The sequence below is a fragment of the Dryobates pubescens genome, chromosome 2, assembly GCF_014839835.1.
Source record: "Dryobates pubescens isolate bDryPub1 chromosome 2, bDryPub1.pri, whole genome shotgun sequence".
NCBI classification, from domain to species: Eukaryota; Metazoa; Chordata; class Aves; order Piciformes; family Picidae; genus Dryobates; species Dryobates pubescens.
Genome location: NC_071613.1, coordinates 45400454 through 45420888, shown reverse-complemented (window position 1 = coordinate 45420888; position 20435 = coordinate 45400454). Strand labels below are relative to the sequence as shown.

Below are 20435 nucleotides of genomic sequence, written 5' to 3'. Positions count from 1 at the left end.
ACAAGACTGGGACTTTGCTTTACTGGGGCGGTGGTTCTCAGACATGAGTTTTCCGAGGTCTTTAAGGCCAGGCTGGATGTGGCTCTGAGCAGCCTGATCTCATGTGAGGTGTCCCTGCCTGTAGTAGGGGGGGTTGGAACTAGATAATCTTTGAGGTCACTTCCAACCCTAACAATTTTATGATTCTGTCCACTGTGTAAAGGGTTTTTCCATGCAGACAGTCTCTTGTGTAAGGCAGATGAAACCACAGCTACAGATGGCTTGGACACATGTTCCAACTAACTTGTCTTATTTTCCTTTTCAGTAAGAATATTTATGGGCCAGGTCCCCCTGAAACTTAATATTACACATGGGAAGTATGCAGAGCTGCCCCATGTTGAGGATGAAATCCTGACAATGGTGAGTGTCATTGATGGGGCTTTGGCAGTGCTCATGGGACAGGTCCTCATTGCTCCTCTGACAGTGGTGGTAGGAAGCCATGAGGCTGTAGTGTGGAGTTAGCCTTTTAAATCATTAAACCATCCTGATCTGGTGTAAGTAGGAGTGATGAGACATACACTTTCAAATCCCAGCATGCTTTTTTCTCCTGCCCTGCCTAGGCTATCAAGACAGCAATGGAGAGATCTGTCTCCTAAGGGACTTCAGACAGCATATTAACACAAAAAATGACATCTGGATTGTGCAGGAGGGAGGCTCCTTGAAAGATATTCAGTCTCCAAGGGCCATGCTTTGAGCTTGGCCTCATGTGGGACTCTCTCCTTACTGGCTTCCAGCTTATCCTCTGCCTTTGCACTCATTATGTATTGGGCCCCCAAGCATATGCTCATATGAAAATTGCCAGGTTGCATCCCTCTGGGCTGCCTCCCTCTGTCATCCCCTGGTGCACTAACAACTGCTCTTCCTTCCTGGCAGCTCAATGCATCACTGTCAGGCTTGCCAGGATACCACCACTCTACAGTTAAGGCCACCAGGTAAGCTACCTGAAGAAAAATGAAAAACTCAAATGTTCAGGGTGTTCAATTTGAGGTCCATGTTCTCCATTTTGAGTTGGTTCTGGGCTTGTAATCCCACGGGGATTGATGCAGGGCATGGGAATGCCTGATCACCTTTCCCAGCTCTCCCAGTGTCCTCCTGGTGTGAGTGACTTTGGATGGCCTTGTGAGCTCCCCAGGAGGGATTTGTGGTTGATGTCAAAGCGAGCTAGCAGCACTCTTTTCTGCCCCAAATATGTCTCTCTTGAGTGTAAGTTTATCCTCTTCTTAAGGTCTGCTACAAAGCATGGCTATTTCAGTATATGTGCAATATTGTGTCTGTGGTAAGCATTGCTTGCATTAATGACTCCTGTGTATAATGTGTATTAATAAGACCCCTGTGTATAAGGTGCTAATGATGACATCAGACTGACCCATGATACTCAGCATTGTTTTCTTTTCTTTTCTGTTAGGGAAGCAAATTTTGTGCATGTTTCAGTGCAATCCACGTTCTCTTTAGCATCCAATGTGACTTTCTATGACGTTGTCAGCAGTGTGAGAAGCTACATTCGAGCTTGCAAATCCCCCACTGATGTCTGTCAGTTCATCTCCAGCCTGAAACCACTCCACAGAGGTAAACAGCATCTGGAGGGACTGTGATGGGAGGGGAAAGGGATGTTTTATTTGGCTTCCTTTATAACAGTGGGAGAAAGATTTTTGATGTTTCCAGAAGCCCCTCTGAATCTTTTTTTATCTTATTTAAATGACAGTCATCTTAAGAGGCTCACACTACAAAAGGGGTGCAGATACTGAGCCTGATCTTTGCCACATGTGTGAAAAATCTGCCTCTCTGTGAAAACATCGTGCAGCACAGGATTAGAGGCATTGTGGGGCAGCCTTTCATCTCTGGGATGTGACACCAGGCCCTGGCCAGATCAAAACAACATAAGTTTTAATTCCACTTGCATGGCTGGGAGCTAGGGAACTGGCATGAAAGCCAATAGAGAAAATCCCCCACTGCTGCTGGAGGCTGTGTGGGGAGCTGTGCTTGCCTAGCTGCCCCATTACAGTGTTGCAGGGTGTGAAAATGGTTCACAATTAAGAGCTTTTTTTTATTTCTATCCTGAATCTTCTACCTGCTAATGAGAAATATGGATGTGACACAGAGAGACCTGAAGCAGCACATCAGTGCTGTGCAGAAGCTTCCTTAGGGGAACCCCATTGACGGGTCCAGTTGAAGGTCCTCTCTTTCCAAGGGAATGATAGAGGAGACTTAGCTGTGAGAGGTACCGACAGGATGCAGGGAGTAAGCATCCTCGAAAGGTGCTCCTGCAAGGAAACTTCTTCATGTGGAGCTGTGTGACTTTGGGCATCGAGGTTTGGCTTTGAGGATGAAGGGCAGCAGTGCTTAGCCTGGGTGTAATGGGAAACGCCTCAAATCATTTCAGCGAACAGAGAGATGACAACTTTATCTTATGCTTTTATTTTAGCATGCTGTATTTTGAAGTCACACTTCATCAAGAACGGAATTAAATTGTTTTGGTAGACATGCTCAGATTACATCAAGCCATTACCTCTGATACAATGTTTCTGGTGAAGTCTAACTTGAACTAGGAAGAATAAGAAACAAATTATGTTCTTATGTAACTACTGAACAGATGAGATGTTAGATCCAGAAAAACCATAACCAACCAACCCAAAGAACAACCACAACAACAGCAAAAAGGGGTCTAGGAGGGAGAGGTTTGTAGAAGACGAGTGCCAAACAAGTGACATGTTTTCCATAAAATCCTATTTCTCATGAATATTTGTTCATGTTCTCATTCCATCCCGTCTGACCTCCCAGTAAAAAATGTAAATGTGGTGACAGAATTTCCATCATTTCCCCATAGTTTTGCTCTTTGTAAAATAATAATAATCTGACTGTCTAAAGTAAAACACTGCTTCAAAATAGTGTAAATGAAAGGACAAATTCTTTGCTTAACACTGAAATGGAAAAAATTTGGTTTGGGCTGAGCAAAAATGTTTTGCTTGATAGAAACTTAAAAACTGATTGGTGGAACTGTCTCAGGGGGTGAATGTGTTTCAGCTTGAGCCAAACCAGATTTTTCTTTTTCATTTTCCCCTTCTGCCTCTGAGCTGAAACATTTGTTATTGCCCCGCTCTGTTTGCCCCTACAAATGATGGTAGAGATGAAGAAATGGTGCCGTGACTGTGTCCTAAGGGAACAAGAATTATTTCATGGACAAAAAAAAGAGGAAAGAGATTAAAGCAACACATGAGCTGAATGTGATGCCTGGGTAAAGCAAATGTGCATAACAGTGGGTTCGGAGAGGACCACACTGATGCTGGCCACTTCTTCCCAACAGTTGGCAGCTTGTGCAAGCAGAAAGACCCTGAGTGTGACAAGGAAACTTCCGATTGCACTGACTTCAATGGAGTCGCCCTCTGCCAGTGCAAAAGTGGATACTTCAAATACAACAAGATGGACCACTCCTGCAGAGGTATTGTTTGTGTGGCACATTTTGCCTGAAGTTTGCTTGAACCTTTTGTTCCAGTGGAAATCGGCATGTGTGTGTGCATTGCTGTGCACGTGAGGAGCTCAATATTATGCACAAATATTAGCAGCTCCAGTTCCATTTAGTTAGAGGACTTTGCAGCGGATGCTGAAGAAGCAGTCTCTCTCTAGGAATAATATTAGCTCTTTCTAGAGCACACTCTGACTCACAGTCATTGAGAAGAGAGAGAAAGGGGCCTGCCTGCTTTGGGCTCCAGTTCAGTGGCACAGAGCAGAGATGACGTGCGTCTCTGCATGTTTTGATTTTGTCTGAACTCTCAGCGAACTTAGGAGAAGTGCTTGGAACTCCCAAGCTTGTACTAATACATCACTGGTGTTTTTAAAATAAGTGTCTGAAAAGGATTATGAATTTATTTTTCAGCTGGGCTCCTAACAGAAATGTTAAGCTTAAGGCTTATGTTATTTTAAAGGTACTCTTCAGATCATGAAATCTGGGTTTGCTGCCTTTTAGATAAGGTCTTTGTCCACAATCCAGTGGTCTCAGTGTCACAGTATCACAGTATAACTAAGGTTGGAAGAGATCCCAAGGATCATAGAGTCCAACCTGTCTCCACAGACCTCATGACTAGACCATGGCACCAAGTGCCACGTCCAATCTCCTCTTGAACACCTCCAGGGACGGTGACTCCACCACCTCCCTGGGCAGCCCATTCCAATGACGAATGACTCACTCAGTGAAGAACTTTCTCCTCACTTCGAGTCTAAACCTCCCCTGGTGCAGCTTGAGATTGTGTCCCCTTGTTCTGGTGCTGGTTGCCTGGGAGAAGAGACCAACCCCCTCCTGGCTACAACCACCCTTCAGGTAGTTGTAGAGGGCAATGAGGTCACCTCTGATCCATCTCTTCTTCAGGCTAAACAATCCCAGCTCCCTCAGCCTCTCCTCATAGGGCTTGTGCTCAAGGCCTCTCACCAGCCTCGTTGCCCTTCTCTGGACACGTTCAAGTGTCTCGATGTCCTTCTTAAACTGAGGGGCCCAGAACTGGACACAGTACTCGAGGTCAAAATGACTTTTGTGAGATTAAGGTGTCTATTTGCTAGTTCCAGCAGTTGTCGTGGGGCTTCTTAAGAAATGCACTTTTCAGACGACTTATCAGTCAGAATACTACAAGCAGAATTGTAGTAGTGGTTATATAGTGCTTCTGGCAGTGACTGTTGAAATAGGAGGAGATGCTTTGCTGATTCCAAGTCTTGATTAGAGAGTGAGAAAAATGTGCCTGGAAGTAATTAATGTGTTACAGGCTTTAAGATGGACATCCTGGAGATGGACATCTCTGAGTTCCAGGCAACGGTCCTGCCTCATCCTCTACTCTGTGACTCCAGGCAAAACCTTTCTCCTTTGTGTTTTCCTTCTCTCTCTTTGCTTTATATGTTGAGGGAAGGATTTCTATTAGGAAATACTGACTATCTCCACTGACCCTTGAGAGGAAAAGAAGGACTTATGTGGGGAGCAGAGCTAAAACCTGGGAGACACTTACCCAGTTCTTGTTCTGCCATCGATGATGGGGACTTAGAGTGAGTTACTCCAATTTACTTGGCCATGTCTTTCACCAAGCAATGCTGTGAGATAAATACCTGAAAGGCTACGAGGCACTCGGATGGGATGGTTGCAGAGGGCTACAAGATCTAACATTTTCACAGAATCATAGAATGGTCTGGGTTGGAAGAGACCTCCAAAGGTCCTCTAGTCCAACCCCCTCTGCAGTAAGCAGGGGCATTCTCAACTCGACCAGGTTGCCCAGAGCCCTGTTGAACCTCACTTTGAATATCTCCAGGGATGGTGCCCAACCAGCTCCCCAGGCATCCTGTTCCAGTGTTCCACCACCATCATGGTAAAGAACCTGTTCCTAACATCCAATCTCAATCTGCCCTTCTCTAGTTTGAAGCCATTGCCCCTTCTCCTGTCACTGCAGGCCCTTGTAAACAGTCTCTCTCCATCCTTCCCGTAGGCCCCCCTCAGGTACTGGAAGGCTGCTATCAGGTCTCCCTGGAGCCTTCTCTTTTCCAGGCTGAACAACCCCATCTCCCTCAGCCTGTCCTTGCAGTAGAGGTGCTCCAACCCCCTGATCATTTTTGTGGCCTTCCTCTGGACCTGCTCCATCAAGTCCATGTTCTTCTTATATTGAGGGCTCCAGATCTGGACTCAGTACTCCAGGTGAGGTCACACCAGAGCAAAGTGGCAGAATCACTTCTCTGGATCTGCTGGCAGCACATCTTGTACCTGTGGTTATTCCTTATTTGTAAGGGTTTGCTGTGCAAAATATAAAGAACCCTGTCTGCACACAGTGAGGCTTCAATGCCACTTTCAGCTTACTGCTGTCAGTAGGAAACATCTTACTGACCAGTTTGAGAGTGTCTGAGGGACAGGGTTGAGGTGGGATTTAGGCTGCAGTGCAGTGGTGTGAGGGTGGCACCTGCTGCCATTCTTTGGCAAGGGACTAGATTCTCAGGGTCACTGTTCCCATCTGAGTAAACCAGGTGGCTGGGGTTTGTAAAGGTTTTTTCAGAAGCCATGCTGTGGCCCTCATTTGACACTTGGGGCTATTTTCTGATAAATATAGCATACAATATGCCAGCCTCTTTGAAAACCTCTGCCCTCATAGTGACTAAACAGGAACTGAGGTCTTCTGAGCATCTGACCCTCATTGTGGGTCATGAAAATGTGGCTCAGTAACTCCAATTATAGTGTTTGAAAAGAGGGAAACTGCTATTGTGCTGCCCTGTCCGGTCTCCCCTGTGGGAAGGTGGGTGTGACTGGGAGAGCTGCTGAGGCATGGGGGATCAGCCACCTTGACCCCCAGGAATTGTTCTGTCCTGCCTTGCAGTGTCTGTACCCTGAGGCATGCTCAAAAAGCATCTTCTGGACCAAGGAAGGGTTAGGTATCTGAGCCACAGTTTCGATGCACTGGCCATGGTACCTCTTGGTGTGCAGTTTGGTCATCTCCAGGTTGTTGCTAGTTTTCAACCTTCCTAGTACCTTCAGGGCTGTTCTAGAAACAAGGCAGCAAACCCAATGTGCCAGCTTTTCGAGGGTGTACTATGTTGAATAGTACAGAGTGCCTGGAGTGAAGCAAGAAGCAGCAGACCAGGTTTCAAAAGAGACTCCCAAGTCTCATTCAGGAAGGCAAAGGCAAAGGAATCCCAAGTGGAAAAGCACAGCTTGATAGCTTTGCTCAGACCCTGACACTTAAGCCTTTTCTCCATTCCCTGCTTGTGTTTGAATGTTTGCTGGGAGAGTGTGACAGAGTGAGCTCTCCTGGGAGCATGTTCAAAGGAGCAGAAAAGATGTCAGAGGAGGAAGCAAAGTGGCAGGAAAAGGCAGGGTGAGGAGAGGAAAAGACATAAGCATAGAGTATTTAAGACACACACATGCTTGTTCAGGATTTTGCTTGTCCTCTGTACTGTCCTGGCTGTAAGCTTCCTGGCCTGAGAGCTGTGTGCTAGAAGGGTTCCAGACACAGCTCCAGGTGTATGTGCTCTACACATGTTGCTGGGCTAGGGATGACGTTAGGCTGGGCTGCCTTCAGGCTCCCCCAGGCTTTCTTAACATGCAGGCATTAGGCTGGGGCTGGGATACATGAACCCTCTGCGCTCACTAGAGAAGGCAACTCCAGCAAGCTGTTGAGGTGATGCCTCTCCCAACTGCAGATTTTGTTATTGCCTGATCTTGTGGCTTGCTTTGGTAGAATATTTGCTCTGTGATGTTTTTTGGTCTGCTTTTGTTAGCAAGTGAAGGAGCAATCTATCCAGTGTCATTTTACTAAAGCCTTGCTATGAATGGGTCAGGCAAGGATCCTTTGGGATTTACTATCCTTGCCCTGGCTGTTTGTTGACTTAGGCTCTTAAGTCTTGTCCAGTTACCTCTGACCAGTTCCTTGACTTCAAAAACAAAACAAACATCTTAGAGAGAAAAATAAATCTAGTGCAAAAAGCATCATGATGAGATGCATCAGGGGAGCTACTTAAAGGGCGTTGTGCTCTCCATCTCCAGCTCTGGGGGACTAAATGGAGTGAAAGAGGTAATGAAGGAGTAGTGGGGCTGTACAGGGCAGAGAGTGGGGTGCAAGACCAGCTACCATGGACATCAGCCCCCCTCCCATCATCACTGGTGCCAGTTGCTATGGCAAGTCTGTGCCTAGAGCTGCAATATTCATGATTCAGTGCATCACTTACCTGTGTCCACACAGCCCACAAGGAAAATGACCTGAGATGCTTAGCAAACAGTACATAGGCAAACTATTTTAATATGGCCACAAGCAAGGCCAGATGTCCAAGAGCAAAGTGCCAGGCACGCTGTGAATTGTATCTCCTGGAAAGGAGACACTTGAACAGAGCTGTGAAGGGGGCTTGGCAGGTAAAGAAGAGGTCCCTAGCTCTGGCTTGTAAGGCAAATGTGGTCCCTGAGTGTATTTAGGGGGCATGGACAGGCAGAGGAGGGGAAGTTTTGTTATCCCTAGGCATGCAACATCTATTTCTGGGAGCCAGAAGTCAAAAGGGTCAGAGAGAAGCTGTGAGCATTCACAGGAAAGCTGCAATAACCAGGGAACCTGAAAGATCTCAGTGCACTTGGCTTTATTAAAGACAAAGGAGTGATTTGGTGGTGGTGGTGAGAAATGTGATCATATAACCTCTTTCAGACTAGCAAGTAAACATCCAAAGGCTGGAATTTGACACTGTGGTAATTCAGACCAGAAAGAAGGTGAATGTTTGTAATGGCTGAGGAAATTAACTTTATTATGAGCATCTGACCTGGGGTTGTGGTTGATTGTCTGTCACTGAAAACATTAAGATCATTCTTGGATGGTTCTCTAAAGTGTAGCTCCAGTTCAACTCTTTGATTTGAAACTGGAATCAAATTTAGGGAAGTTCTGTGACCTGTATTATGAAGGAGAGGTCACAGTCACATTGCTCCCTGCTGGCATCAATCTCTTGTTATTGGTGCTGGAAGAGCCATAAACTTCTGAATCCAGGCAAAATACTAGTGCTTTCTCTTGGTTTACTACGATATTGCCAGCCCATCCTAAAGGGCAACATTTGAACTTCTTTTCTTCCTTTTTCCCTTCTTGTGCTGAGTGTTTCCGAAAATATAGTAGCTTGCTGTGCAGGAGGGAAAGAGGCATCTGGTGTGCTTAGAGCAGCAGAGGAGTAGGAGAGGGCTTTGCTATGGCTTACCTGGGGCTTGCTAGAAGCCTCCTCCTCTCCCCACAGATTTCCTCACATTGATGGGGTTAGAGAATGTCTGAGCTTTCAGCTTTTGGTTTTCCCTGTGCTGAAAGAGCAAACCAGAAGGGAAGAGGGCTTTAGAGCTGTGGCCTCACCATTTTAAGCCATATATGGTGGTTGGGGGGGTGGGGTGAGAATCCCATAAGCGCTTCTATTTTCACTGAGCAATCTAATTTTATTCCCTGTGGAGTGTGATGTAGGTGATTCCCAGACCCCTAGGTGATGTGTTGCAGACACTGAAGGGCTTGTCACTCTTCTCAAAGTGACTCTATCCGTGTCACTCCTCTACAAGTGTTTGAGTGACCACTTTCTCTGCCTCTGCAAAAGGCAGCAGAACTGCAGGAGCTGTGGTAGGACTGCTGCTGAGTAAAGCAGTGACCTTATCAGTAACTTGAAGATTATGATTGCATGTCCAATGTATCATCACCTTTGTTGCTCATCAGAAAGGCTGTATAATTTTCTCAGATAGTTCAGGTGATAACTGCCCATAAGCACAACATTTACTTTCTTTTGAAGCGATGGCCTCAGCTTTTCACCAGCATTTTGTACATAGCAGTTTTCTGGGTTATTTAGATCTAGTAAATTTAATTCCTGTTCCACAGTAAAATACAGTATTCCAAAATTTGCTTTAGCAGCTCCAAATTTGAAAGACGAGGGAAACAAAAGGTGGCTTAAGGCAAAACATCAGCTACCACTTTGTATTACCCCAACAGTGGTTTTGCATTACATTTTGCTGCAATACTAACATTTGAATGCAATTAATAATGTGCATCGGTACTAAAGTAGCACTGTTCAGATGAGGTTTCAAAGCAAAAACTGGAGGCACTTGCAGATTTTTCCCACTGCAGCTCTGTGGGAAGTAGTACAAGTGTGCAGTGAGTTTCCATTTGGGCAAGTTCTGCTAGCAATTATATAACTACCTGCCTGCTCTGGGCTAGCTCTGCTGGGAAGCCCCAATATGGTCCTGCTGAAGCCAACAGCAGGTGAATTTAAGTGCCCGGTGTTTTGCCTGAACCGGAGGAGATATTGCATCACATCAGAGTACATAGAATTCCTGCTGTGCCAGCAATGCAGGCCAGTTTGGCAGTCCCCAGGGTGGTTTGAGGTGAGGCTTCCGTGGGGAGCCGCTGCGTGAAATGCCTCCCCTGCACCAACCACTACGTGGTGCTCACGGCCCTTCTCTCATCTGTGTTTTTAGCCTGTGAAGATGGATATAAGCTGGAAAACGAGACCTGTGTGAGGTACGGTGACTGTTCTGCCCTCCTCCTACCCCACTGTCCTTAATATTGCTGTGGTGACCTGCCAATACAATGAAGGTGCTGAAACTCCCTGTTGTTTTCTGTTACCAGCTGCCCGTTCGGCTTAGGTGGATTCAACTGTGGAAACCGTAAGTACCGAGTTTTGTTTCTGTTCATTTCCACGCTGTCAGAAACAGGGCATTGGAAAGAAATAACTGCAAATGACTATGTCTAAAATGCAGTAGGTACATATCACACTTGTCAGTGCTTTTTGTTTCTTCATTTTCTGTTGAGAATTATTTTGTTGACCTCTTTGACAGAAGTAACTTAGTATTATCTCCTAAGGAAAGGAGATCTCCTTTCTCTGGATACTCTGTTATGATAGCACATATAGTGAGCACTCCTGAATCACAGAAAGTTAGGGGTTGGAAGGGACCTTGAAAGATCTAGCAGGATCACCTAGAGGAGGTCACACAGGAACACAAGGTATTTGGAGCTGAATCCATGAAATATTGAATTATCCCTGGAATAGTGTTGAATGATTATTCCCTATCAGAGAAGGGAATCCATCCCCTAGGGAAACAAATGCTGCTTCTTCCTTCAGCAGGAGATCATAGAGTCATAGAATCAATAAGGTTGGAAAAGACCTCAAAGATCATCAAGTCCAACCTGTCACCCAAGACCTCATGACTACTAAACCATGGCACCAAGTGCCACATCCATTACCCTCTTGAACACCTCCAGGGACGGTGACTCCACCACCTCCCTGGGCAGCCCATTCCAATGGCTAACAACTCTCTCTGTGAAGAACTTTCTTCTGACCTTGAGCCTAAACTTCCCCTGGTGCAGTCTGAGACTGTGTCCCCTCGTTCCGGTGCTGGCTTCCTGGGAGTTGTAGAGAGCAATAAAGTCTCCCCTGAGCCTCCTCTTCTCCAGGCTAAACAGTCCCAGCTCCCTCAGCCTCTCCTCATAGGGCTTGTGCTCAAGGCCTCTCACCAGCTTCATTGCCCTTCTCTGGACACATTCAAGAGTCTCAATGTCCTTCTTAAATTGAGGGGCTCAGAACTCGACAAATACTCAAGGTATGGCCTAACCAGTGCTGAATACAGGGGCACAATGACTTCCCTGCTCCTGCTGGCCACACTATTCTTGATGCAGGCCAGGTTGCCACTGGCCTTCTTGGCCACCTGGGCACACTGCTGGCTCATGTTCAGCCAGCTGTCAATCAGTACCCCCAGGTCCCTTTCTATTTGGCAGCTCTTCTGCCACTCTGACCCCAGCCTGTAGTGCTGCCTGGGGTTGTTGTCTCCAAAGTGCAGCACCCAGCCCTTGGACTTGTTGAATGACATCATGTTGGACTCTGCCCTTCTGTCCAGCCTGTCAAGGTCCCTCTGGAGAGCCCTTCTGCCCTCTGACTGATCAACATCTGCTCCCAACTCCATTCACTTCACTTGAAATTTTAAGGCAGTATTGCTTACAGAGGGAAGATGGGAAATAGTTCTCATGCAAATGGATGAACTATGGGTGTGTTTATTTACAAGCACATCACCTGTTGCTAAGTGAGTCTTTTTCTTTCTCAACTGTAGCATATCAGCTCATCACTGTGGTGATCGCGGCTGCAGGAGGAGGACTTTTGCTCATCATGGGCATAGCACTGATTGTCACCTGCTGCCGGTAGGTCCTGCCCCCAGCCCTGGCTCACATGCCATGCTCTCAGTGGGTTCCACTACACTTAGTGTTACACACATGAAGCCTGAAGGACCAAAACACAGAAGAATCATAGGGTTGGAAAGGACCTCAAGGATCATCTAGTTGCAACCTCCCTGACATAGGCAGGGACACTTCACACTAAATCAGGTTGCTCAGAGCTACAGCCAGCCTGGCCTTAAAAACCTCCAGGGAATGGGGCTCCTACTATCTCCCTGGGCGACCTGTTCCAGTGTCTCACCACCCACATGGGGAAGAACTTCTTCCTAACATCCAGTCTGAATCTACCCATTTCTATTTTTGTTCCATTCCCCCTAGTCCTATAATTACCTGACACCCTAAAAAGTTCCTCCCCAGCTTTCTTGTAGGATACTTCAGATACTGGAAGGCCACAATTAGGTCTCCTTGGAGCCTTCTCTTCTCCAGACTGAACAGCCTCAACTCCCTCAGTCTGTCCTCATAGGAGAGGTGCTCCGGCCCTCTAATCATCCCTGTGGCCCTTTTCTGGACACCTTCCAGCATGTCCAGATCCTTCCTGTAACAGGGGCTCCAGAAATGGACACAGTACTCCAGGTGGGGTTTCACCAGGGCAGAGTAGAGGGGGAGAATCACCTCCTTTGACCTGCTGGCTATACTCTCTTGATGCAGCCCAGGATGTGATTTGCTTTCTGGGCTGCAAGTGCACACTGGTGGCTCATGTTGAGCTTCTCTTCCACCAGCACATAGGATAGCTGAGCAAGTGCCTAAGTCAGAGTATTACACTATACTTTCATTTGGGACATACCCTTTTTTCCACCTATGTTCATCAAGCTGTAAAAGTTAACTGGATGTCTGTTGTAATATAGTTGTTTGATTCACCCTGAGCACAGCTTCCAGGTGAAGATGTAAGCAGGCGAAGACATTTATTACATTATACAGCAAAGTTATGCAGTCTACCAGAAGGCACATGTGTCACATCTCAATTGGTTGCTTTCTACTGGCATGCATGTAATTCAGGCATATAATAGGTTAAAATAACAAAACAATATTTTAACACATCCAACCAAATCCTGCCTAATTTCTCTCCTTCAGATACAAGATGTTTCCATTCTTTTCTGAGTCACAGACTAAACATAGCCTTCCCTAATTCGAACAAAGGCAAATCTGCCCCACAGCCTTCCAAAGCTATCTGAAAACAGCCCTTCTCCTACAGATGTCTCATGAGGTTATGTGGCTTCTTGAGGTTATTCTGCTTTGAACTGGAAGTATCACCAAAGTACATCATACAGCATTAATAGTCATGTAGGGGCATTTGGTGTCATTCAGACTAGCTCCTTGTAGATCTTCCTTCTTAGGAATTAAAATAGTGCCCAGAAGTGATGTAGTTAAGCACTTGGAAACTTGAATGCCGTGGGGGATCCCATATGGTTTTTTTTCCTTCCTGGATTTCCATTATTTTTATTGACTCAAGTGAACTCACACATATTCAAGAGACAATAAACGTAAGTTAGAACAGGAAAGGGTCAAACTGAGTGTAGGAAAAAAACCTCTTTTACCAAGGGGACAGTGGGGCAGTGGAAGAGGTTGCTCAGAGAGGTTATGCCACCTCCATCCTTGGTGATTTCAGATTCCACCACATAATGCCCTAAGTAGCATGATCTGACCTAGTATCTGCTTTTGGCCTCAGAGCAGACTATTGAACTGTACCTCTTCTGAGGGCATCTTTCTTCCCTGTCAAGGTTTGTAACATGAAGTAAATCTCTTGAAATCATGTTGGAAGTGTGTAGCAGGATAAGTTGTATGTTTTCTCTTTCCTTTGTTATTTTGTAAACAGGAAGAATAAAAATGACATAAGTAAACTCATTTTCAAGAGTGGGGATTTCCAGATGTCACCCTATGCTGAATATCCGAAGAACCCCCGGGCACAGGAGTGGGGCAGAGAGACCATAGAGATGCAGGAGAATGGAAGCACCAAGAACCTGTTGCAGATGACAGATGTGTATTATTCGGTACCTATCCATAGCTTAACTATTAACCCTTTGTGCCCCATACAGGAAAGACACCTTCCTTTATTTTTGCAAGTACAGATCCCTTTCCTGCAAAATAAAAGAGCAAAGCAAATTCCAGAGACAGTAAGGCATTGGGAGTCCTGTGGGTTCTAGTTGTTACATGTGGTGAATACCACAAAGAGATGTCATTAGGAACAGTGCTAGGGACACACCTAGAAAAACTTTGGTAGATGCTTTACGTGTCCAATCTTAGAGTAGAGAAGGGCAGTTAAAGGTTTGGACAGACTGCTAGGGATCCCTGTGGGTAGTTCTCTCCCTTCCACCCTCACTGATGATGCTGGAAGGTTGAGACCTCTGCCCGGGGGTTCTTAATCCCAAGATGTGAAGATGCTGGCCACTGTGGAACTGTCTTTTATTGCACTCCTCTGCTCTCCAGGGTACAGGCCCCTTCCTGCAGCAGAAAGAGTGTATAAGGAGCCTTCAGCTCCGAGGGAACAAGTGGCAGGGAAGAAGTGATGGAGAAGTAACAGGCAGTGTAGGGCACAAGATGTACTGTCATGGTTGGTACCATGTTAGCGTCTATATCTAAACCTGTGATATTGGTGTATCACTTGTCACTGATCTACAACAGACTTAAGGGGGGTTACTCATGTGAGTAAAAGTTGCAGAATTTCACCTGAATCACTCATTTTGCTCTCCTGCTTGTGAGAGCAGAACAGCAAGCAGTCCTTGGTTGTTTTTTTCCCCCCCTGGCTTGTATTTTAAGATTTCCTGTATGTAAGTTCACCAGGTTGCACAGCATGAAGGTTTCTCTTCCTTTTCCTCCTTCCTGTTTCTAGTAAGAATAATAGATTTGAAAATGAAAACGTATTTCCTAAACAGTTTTTAAGGCTTTTATTATGCTGGCAGCTAGAAAAGGGAGATTTTAGTGAACAGTAGATGATGAGGGCTTTGCATGGATGTGGTATGTAACAGAGCAGAGTGGGTGGCTTGATGTTGTTTACTGAGTGAAAAGATTGTGCAGTCTTGGTCTGATACCAAAGTTCCTCAACCAAATGTCCTCAGGAGATTTATTTAAGAGAAAGGAAGGTCAGATTACTTTTTATTTATTTATAATTTAAGTTCCTATGTTGGAAGAGTAGATGCCTGTGGTTAATGGGGAGAGGACTGCTCCCATAGTAACCAAAGCAGGAATTAACCTTGATTGTCTAGAAAGATTTCCTTAAAGGATGGCTCTGGGACAATACCCTTTCCAGGAGAGTTACTTCAATACCTGAGATCATCAGCACCATTCTCTTGGATTAAAAATTAGCTGTGTACTTAGACTGAGCTCGGTGGAGTCAGGTAGACTCCAAGTCTGCTAATGGCAAGATGTTGAAACTAAACTGCGTCAGTATAATACCTCCAGGCAATGCAGAACTCCCACAGTAAAAGTAATTCTAGGTTTTAGACATCATTAGCTATGACATTGTTCCTTCTAGCTACTGAAATAACTGCTAGGAAAGGTAGCAATGCTATGCATTAAGGAGGATTTAAGTGTGAGAATAAGACCTTTTTATTTTGTTTTGCTAATACAGCCAACTGGACTGAGAAATCCTGAACTGGAAAGAAACGGACTTTATCCTCCCTACACTGGTTTGCCGGGATCTCGACACTCGTGCATCTACCCTGGACAATACAATCCATCCTTTATTAGTGATGAAACCAGAAGAAGAGACTATTTTTAGCAAGGAGTGGAGAGGGAGCGGAAGGTTGGCACAGTTTCGTGGCCTGTGATCCCCAGGTACAATCTGTCTCCTGGGCAGTTCAGCCCACATCAATCTACTCTTCCCATTTAACAGGAAGGACTTTGAACTTCATGCCGAGCATTACTGCCCTGAGGAATGGTTACACTTGCTGAGCAGCAGAGAGGCAGGAGGAGGAGGGAATGGCTCAAAGTGAACGTCACTAGAAGACCCAGATGGAAGTTAACACATGCACTCCAGATTTGTTCTGTGCTGCTTCTTCACTCTTTACGCTACATGGCAAGCATGGATCAGGACAGGCAGAGGAACTGTGCCCAGCACTCTGCATTGAATACCACTAGGGAGTGTTTTGTTTACAGACCTTTTTCACTGTTGACTGTGCTTGTCACCTTAGCCAACCTTCATGCAAAAGTTCACTGTGCATCTGCTTTTGGTAGGGCAAGTTTGTCCACTTCCTTTTACATTGCTGTGTTGCTTTCTTTTTTGTATGTGACAGGGAAGCTGGTATGTTGTCTGTCCCTCATCTTCTTGCTGGCAGAAGTTCTCCAGATGGGTGGGTACTTGCTGAAGCCTGGTACCTGGCAATGTTGGATGAATTTATGGGTTAATTGTCTCCAAGGAGTATGGGGAAGTTAGTTGTACCACTGCAATTTCAGCTGAAAGAAGACACAGTTGATTCTATGTGCTCTTTGCAAACTTCCTGTATATAGGCAAGAATATGTTGGGGTTTTAGTCAATCCCCATTTTTCAGAAGAGATACCACTACTTGTCATCACAGGGCTTCCATATAGAGTATTACGAGGCTCTGTTTTCCTGCAGGGATTTAAATCTCTCTAGAAACAGCAATATGATGCTAAATAATTGTTCACAAGAAAGAAAAAGATGAGCTGGGAATTCAGCTTGCTCCTTACAAGGAGTCTGGGAAGGAGCAATAATGCTATAGCCCTGTCTGGGCAGGTGGAACCTGAATTCTGGGCACTGGAATTGAGTTTTGAAGCCTTCACAGCCCCCCTTGACTTCCATAGGAGCTATGAAGGTTTTCAGTACATTGGAAAATAAGGCTCTTGCAGTCTGTTACATTTAAGGGAGAGAGAAAAATGAAGTGTTTGGCTTTCTTCTGTCCTAGTTTCAAGACAGGCTTTCTCACCTAGGTGTGTTACTTCATATGAAGTATCTTGGCAAAAGCTGAAGAATGTGAGTTAATACACTTCTGTCCAAAGATAACATTGAAAGCTCATGAACTGTATTCTGACCCGACCTAGGTGTTGAAAGAGACCTTGTCAATGGAATATATTTACTGCTTACCATTACTGCAGCATTAATTTGAGTCATCGAAAGCCTGTCCAGATACAGGATCCAGATAGGAATTCTTCCCCTGAATGTGATTGCACTTTCAATTCAAATTGGCTGCTTGCATGAGGATAGCAAATATCACAATTCCTTAGCTATTAACCCAACATCTCTGTGGTGCATACATAAGCTAGTTTTACTGAAGGGCACATACCCTCTGCTATTCCCTTCTCCCCTGCAGAGCTCAGAAAGACTCAGTGCCTACAAGTGGTTTTTAAGGTAGCTCAGCTCACTGGAGCACTAAGGACCACAGGTTGTGTCCCCCCCCAAAGTGCCTAACCCCAAGTAAGAATGGCAGTTCAGATGCTGATATGTTGCCTGGTTGCTCTCCTGAGGCAAGTCTGGAATTATGAGGAGCAGGTGGTAGTACTTGTGTCCTACAGATGCTGTGAGTCCCTTGATCCTTTCCCAGCCACTTCATAGGCCATTGTGTTCCCTATCAAGAGTGAGCAACAGCTTCCCAGAGGAATGGGAGCTAGCACCAGGTAGTCATCAGCTGGGTGGGCTAAGAGGTTTTTGGTATCTGCTCATATTAACTTCTGTTTTCTCAAAACTGTAAGGCAGGAAAGGCACCACAAATAAGTTTGAGAAGATGTAATTTGGTGCACCAGCCATAGCACACAAGCATAATGTCTTTTTATGTCTCACCCCTTATCTACTGTGTAGAAAGCAGCGTGGGCTTGCAGGAAAACACATCTTTATGAATGCCTAGGGCAGTATCCCTTGCACTTATGTGATCTTACGGTGGCAATGCATGAAACTTCATGACTGTCTGGTCTGCAATCAACCTTGCAGGTAGTAGTACACAGCTTATCTCAGCTGTAGGGAAGAAATAAACAGATGCTCATAGGAAGTACAGCTGCCTAAGGAGCTATATTTAAAGAAAACCCTAGTTACTGTATCCAAAAAAGTTTAACAGGTGAATCACAAGATCTAGCTGTTCCAGCCATGCTGATCAGTATTTCCAGTCCATCAGTGGTGTTCTCCCTTTCATTGGCAGGTGATATCTTAACTGTACAGGATCTGCTGGGTGATGTGAATTAAGGGCTTGACCCTGCTGTGCTGTGGGGTCCTTCAAATCTGGCATTGGCTGGGTTGTTTCTGTGTGAAAGGGTTGCCTCTGTTTTTGAGAGTGCAAAGGATTGCCTTTCCCATGGTATGGAGGAGGATTTCACCTGTGTTAGGAAAGAAAGGGGGAAACTGGGATTCATGCTAAATCTAAATTCAAAGTGTATACATGAGCACTGGGCCCTGCCTCTATTGACTGAAAGTAGCTTAGCAAAGCAGTGATGGTAGAACTTTACCACATGCCAGTGTTTTGTCAGATAGGGAAGAGTTTAGGCATATGCTCATAGGCAAATCTGTTTAATTGCTTGGTTAATTAAAAAACTGGGAAATGCTCCTGTGTGTGCCAAGTACAAAGTAGGAAATACCAACTCACAATTGCAGATCAGTCTTTGTATATAAAAAGTAACAGGGTCTGTATGAATGAAACTCTGGTCTGTATCTCATAGCAAATTGGAAGGGATTTGAGTAAAAATTAGATAGGACTGCTTCTAGTTGAGATCACACAAACATTTGCAAGTACTTGATTTTGATTTCTTAATGATTTTCAAACTCTTCTTAATGCTCTATAGGGAATTAAAGGATCTCAGTAAGCCCAGCAGGATTTTCTGAGTGAGGACTTCAAAATTTAGCCTTTACTGAAAGAAACAACTTTACTGCACCCAAATTTTCTCTCTTCCAGAACAGGTAAACATTAGAGAATTTCTTAAGAGAATGTGTTCATTGCAGCCTGACCTTCCTTTTAACTTTGGTGAGAAAGCATGGCTCAGAGGAGGTGGAGAGGGGTCTCTCCTAACCTGCATCACCTTCTCTGGGAGTTCTAGGAGATCCTACTCAGCAAGCAGAGATACAGGCAGGTGTCAGCAGTGGAATAAGTACAGGTGCTTTCCCACACAGTGATCCAGGAAGTATTTGCAGAGGTGGCAGATGCAGCCAGGGGTGATTCAGACTCTATGAACTCAGTCACTCCCTGTGCTGAGATGCTTCTCTCTTCTCCCAAGCCCCACCAGTTCCCAGCATCACTAGGGCAAAAGGGGTGGGTGCAGTGCAGTGTATTTTGCCACAGTTATGACAGTTATTTTATTGGAGTTATTTACTACCACATCCCAGCGATGATGGACTTGCCCTGCCACAGCAGGGGTGAGACTTGTTTCTGTGCAGCTCAGCTTTGTTAAAGCTGCCACTGGAAGCGTCTGTCTGCTTTCATCTCTGCCATAAACTTAGCACTCTCTGGCAGTGCAGTGGTGTTTGTCACTCCTGTTAGGTGTGAGAGGGATCTTCACATGCCCTCAAGCCCACTTGGAAATGTGGGTGCCTTTCTGTTCAGTGTCTAACTTGCAGTGAAATGTCTGAATAAGTACGTCTTATTTCTCAGACTATTTAGATTACTTTTAGCTACCACAAGTTGCAAATCTTGACCATACTGGCTGCTTTTGCCAAGTGGGGTTGCTCTCTACTGTCCATGGCTATAAGATAGAAGTGGCATGTTTCTTGTAAGGAGAATGCAAGTAGCTCAGCCAGATGTGAGGAAAGGAAGGAAAATCACCAACGCTGTACTAGAAATCTGCTCTTGCTTCTGGCTGCTGTGGAAATCTAGGGCAGCAGTCAGCAAAGGCAGTTGTATAGCTGTATTTTTTATTGACTTTGGAAAAAAGGCTACCTTTGTTGCTTTCTGGGAAAAGATGTGGGAGGCAAATGTTTGCTATTACACTGCTCTGCCAGCTGTGCTGCAAAAGCCCTTCACCCACAGAAATACTCCTGATGGCCAGCGTTGGTGAACAGAGCAACAGAACACAGACTTGAAGGGATCAGTCAAAAGAGAGGCTCGTACGTGCAGCCTTCCAGCATCCCTGATGTGCACCACTGCTCACACCTGGCCACCTCTTCCAGCTGCACTGGAAAAATCAGGAGTTTTCGCATGCTGTTGAAACCTCGCAGCACTGAATTGGGCTGTATGAGGAAACACTGGGACAGGGGCGTTTTGATGCCTTTTGCCGACCACATTTAGAGCATTAGGTAACACAACAAAGACGAACCCATTGTTGTTGCAGCACGGTCGTACTCTGACTCAACCTTTGTGACCAACCTTCTGAAAGGTATTTGCCTCCATACTAAGTGGTAGTAAAAATCTTTTAAAACAGCAATAAAATTGCAGTTAGAGAGAGGTGTTTGCCATTGTGAAATTGTTTCTGCCGATACTTGTAAAGGCTTTTTTGCCGCAATCCGAGAGAGCAGCGGACTGGGTTTGGACATTGCTGCAGACACACCAAGTGCTTTCCCAGGACTTGTCTCTAATGCTGGTCAATGGCCATATGTGTTCAAAATTCAGCTGGACTTCTGATTTCCTCACAGTGATGTTTAGTCTTTAGTTTTCTTCCTTAAATTAACAAGAATGGATGCATTCTACTTAAATGCCCTTCCTGTGCTGATTAATGGTTTTTTTCCCTCTTTACACACAAAGGATCTAATCCAGCATCCATTATAGTGACTGGGGCAACTCTCCCATGGACTCTAATGACATTTTTTGGTTTAGGCCTGAATTATTCCACCACCATGTTAACCTGTGTGTAGTA

The 20435-nt window shown here is 45.3% G+C and overlaps 1 protein-coding gene across 1 annotated transcript in view; it reads left to right on the top strand.

Annotated features, from left to right (window-relative positions):
- The window catches only part of HEG1 (heart development protein with EGF like domains 1), a 53459-nt gene extending 37471 nt beyond the window's left edge, over positions 1-15988 (top strand). Inside the window, exons 13-21 of the mRNA XM_054173472.1 lie at positions 305-399; positions 913-971; positions 1445-1605; positions 3341-3475; positions 9968-10010; positions 10119-10156; positions 11594-11681; positions 13528-13702; positions 15280-15988. Coding sequence (XP_054029447.1) covers positions 305-399; positions 913-971; positions 1445-1605; positions 3341-3475; positions 9968-10010; positions 10119-10156; positions 11594-11681; positions 13528-13702; positions 15280-15429 — 944 coding nt within the window. The 3' untranslated portion in view covers positions 15430-15988. The remainder of the gene's footprint in view (positions 1-304; positions 400-912; positions 972-1444; positions 1606-3340; positions 3476-9967; positions 10011-10118; positions 10157-11593; positions 11682-13527; positions 13703-15279) is intronic.
- Positions 15989-20435: the final 4447 nt, after the last annotated feature.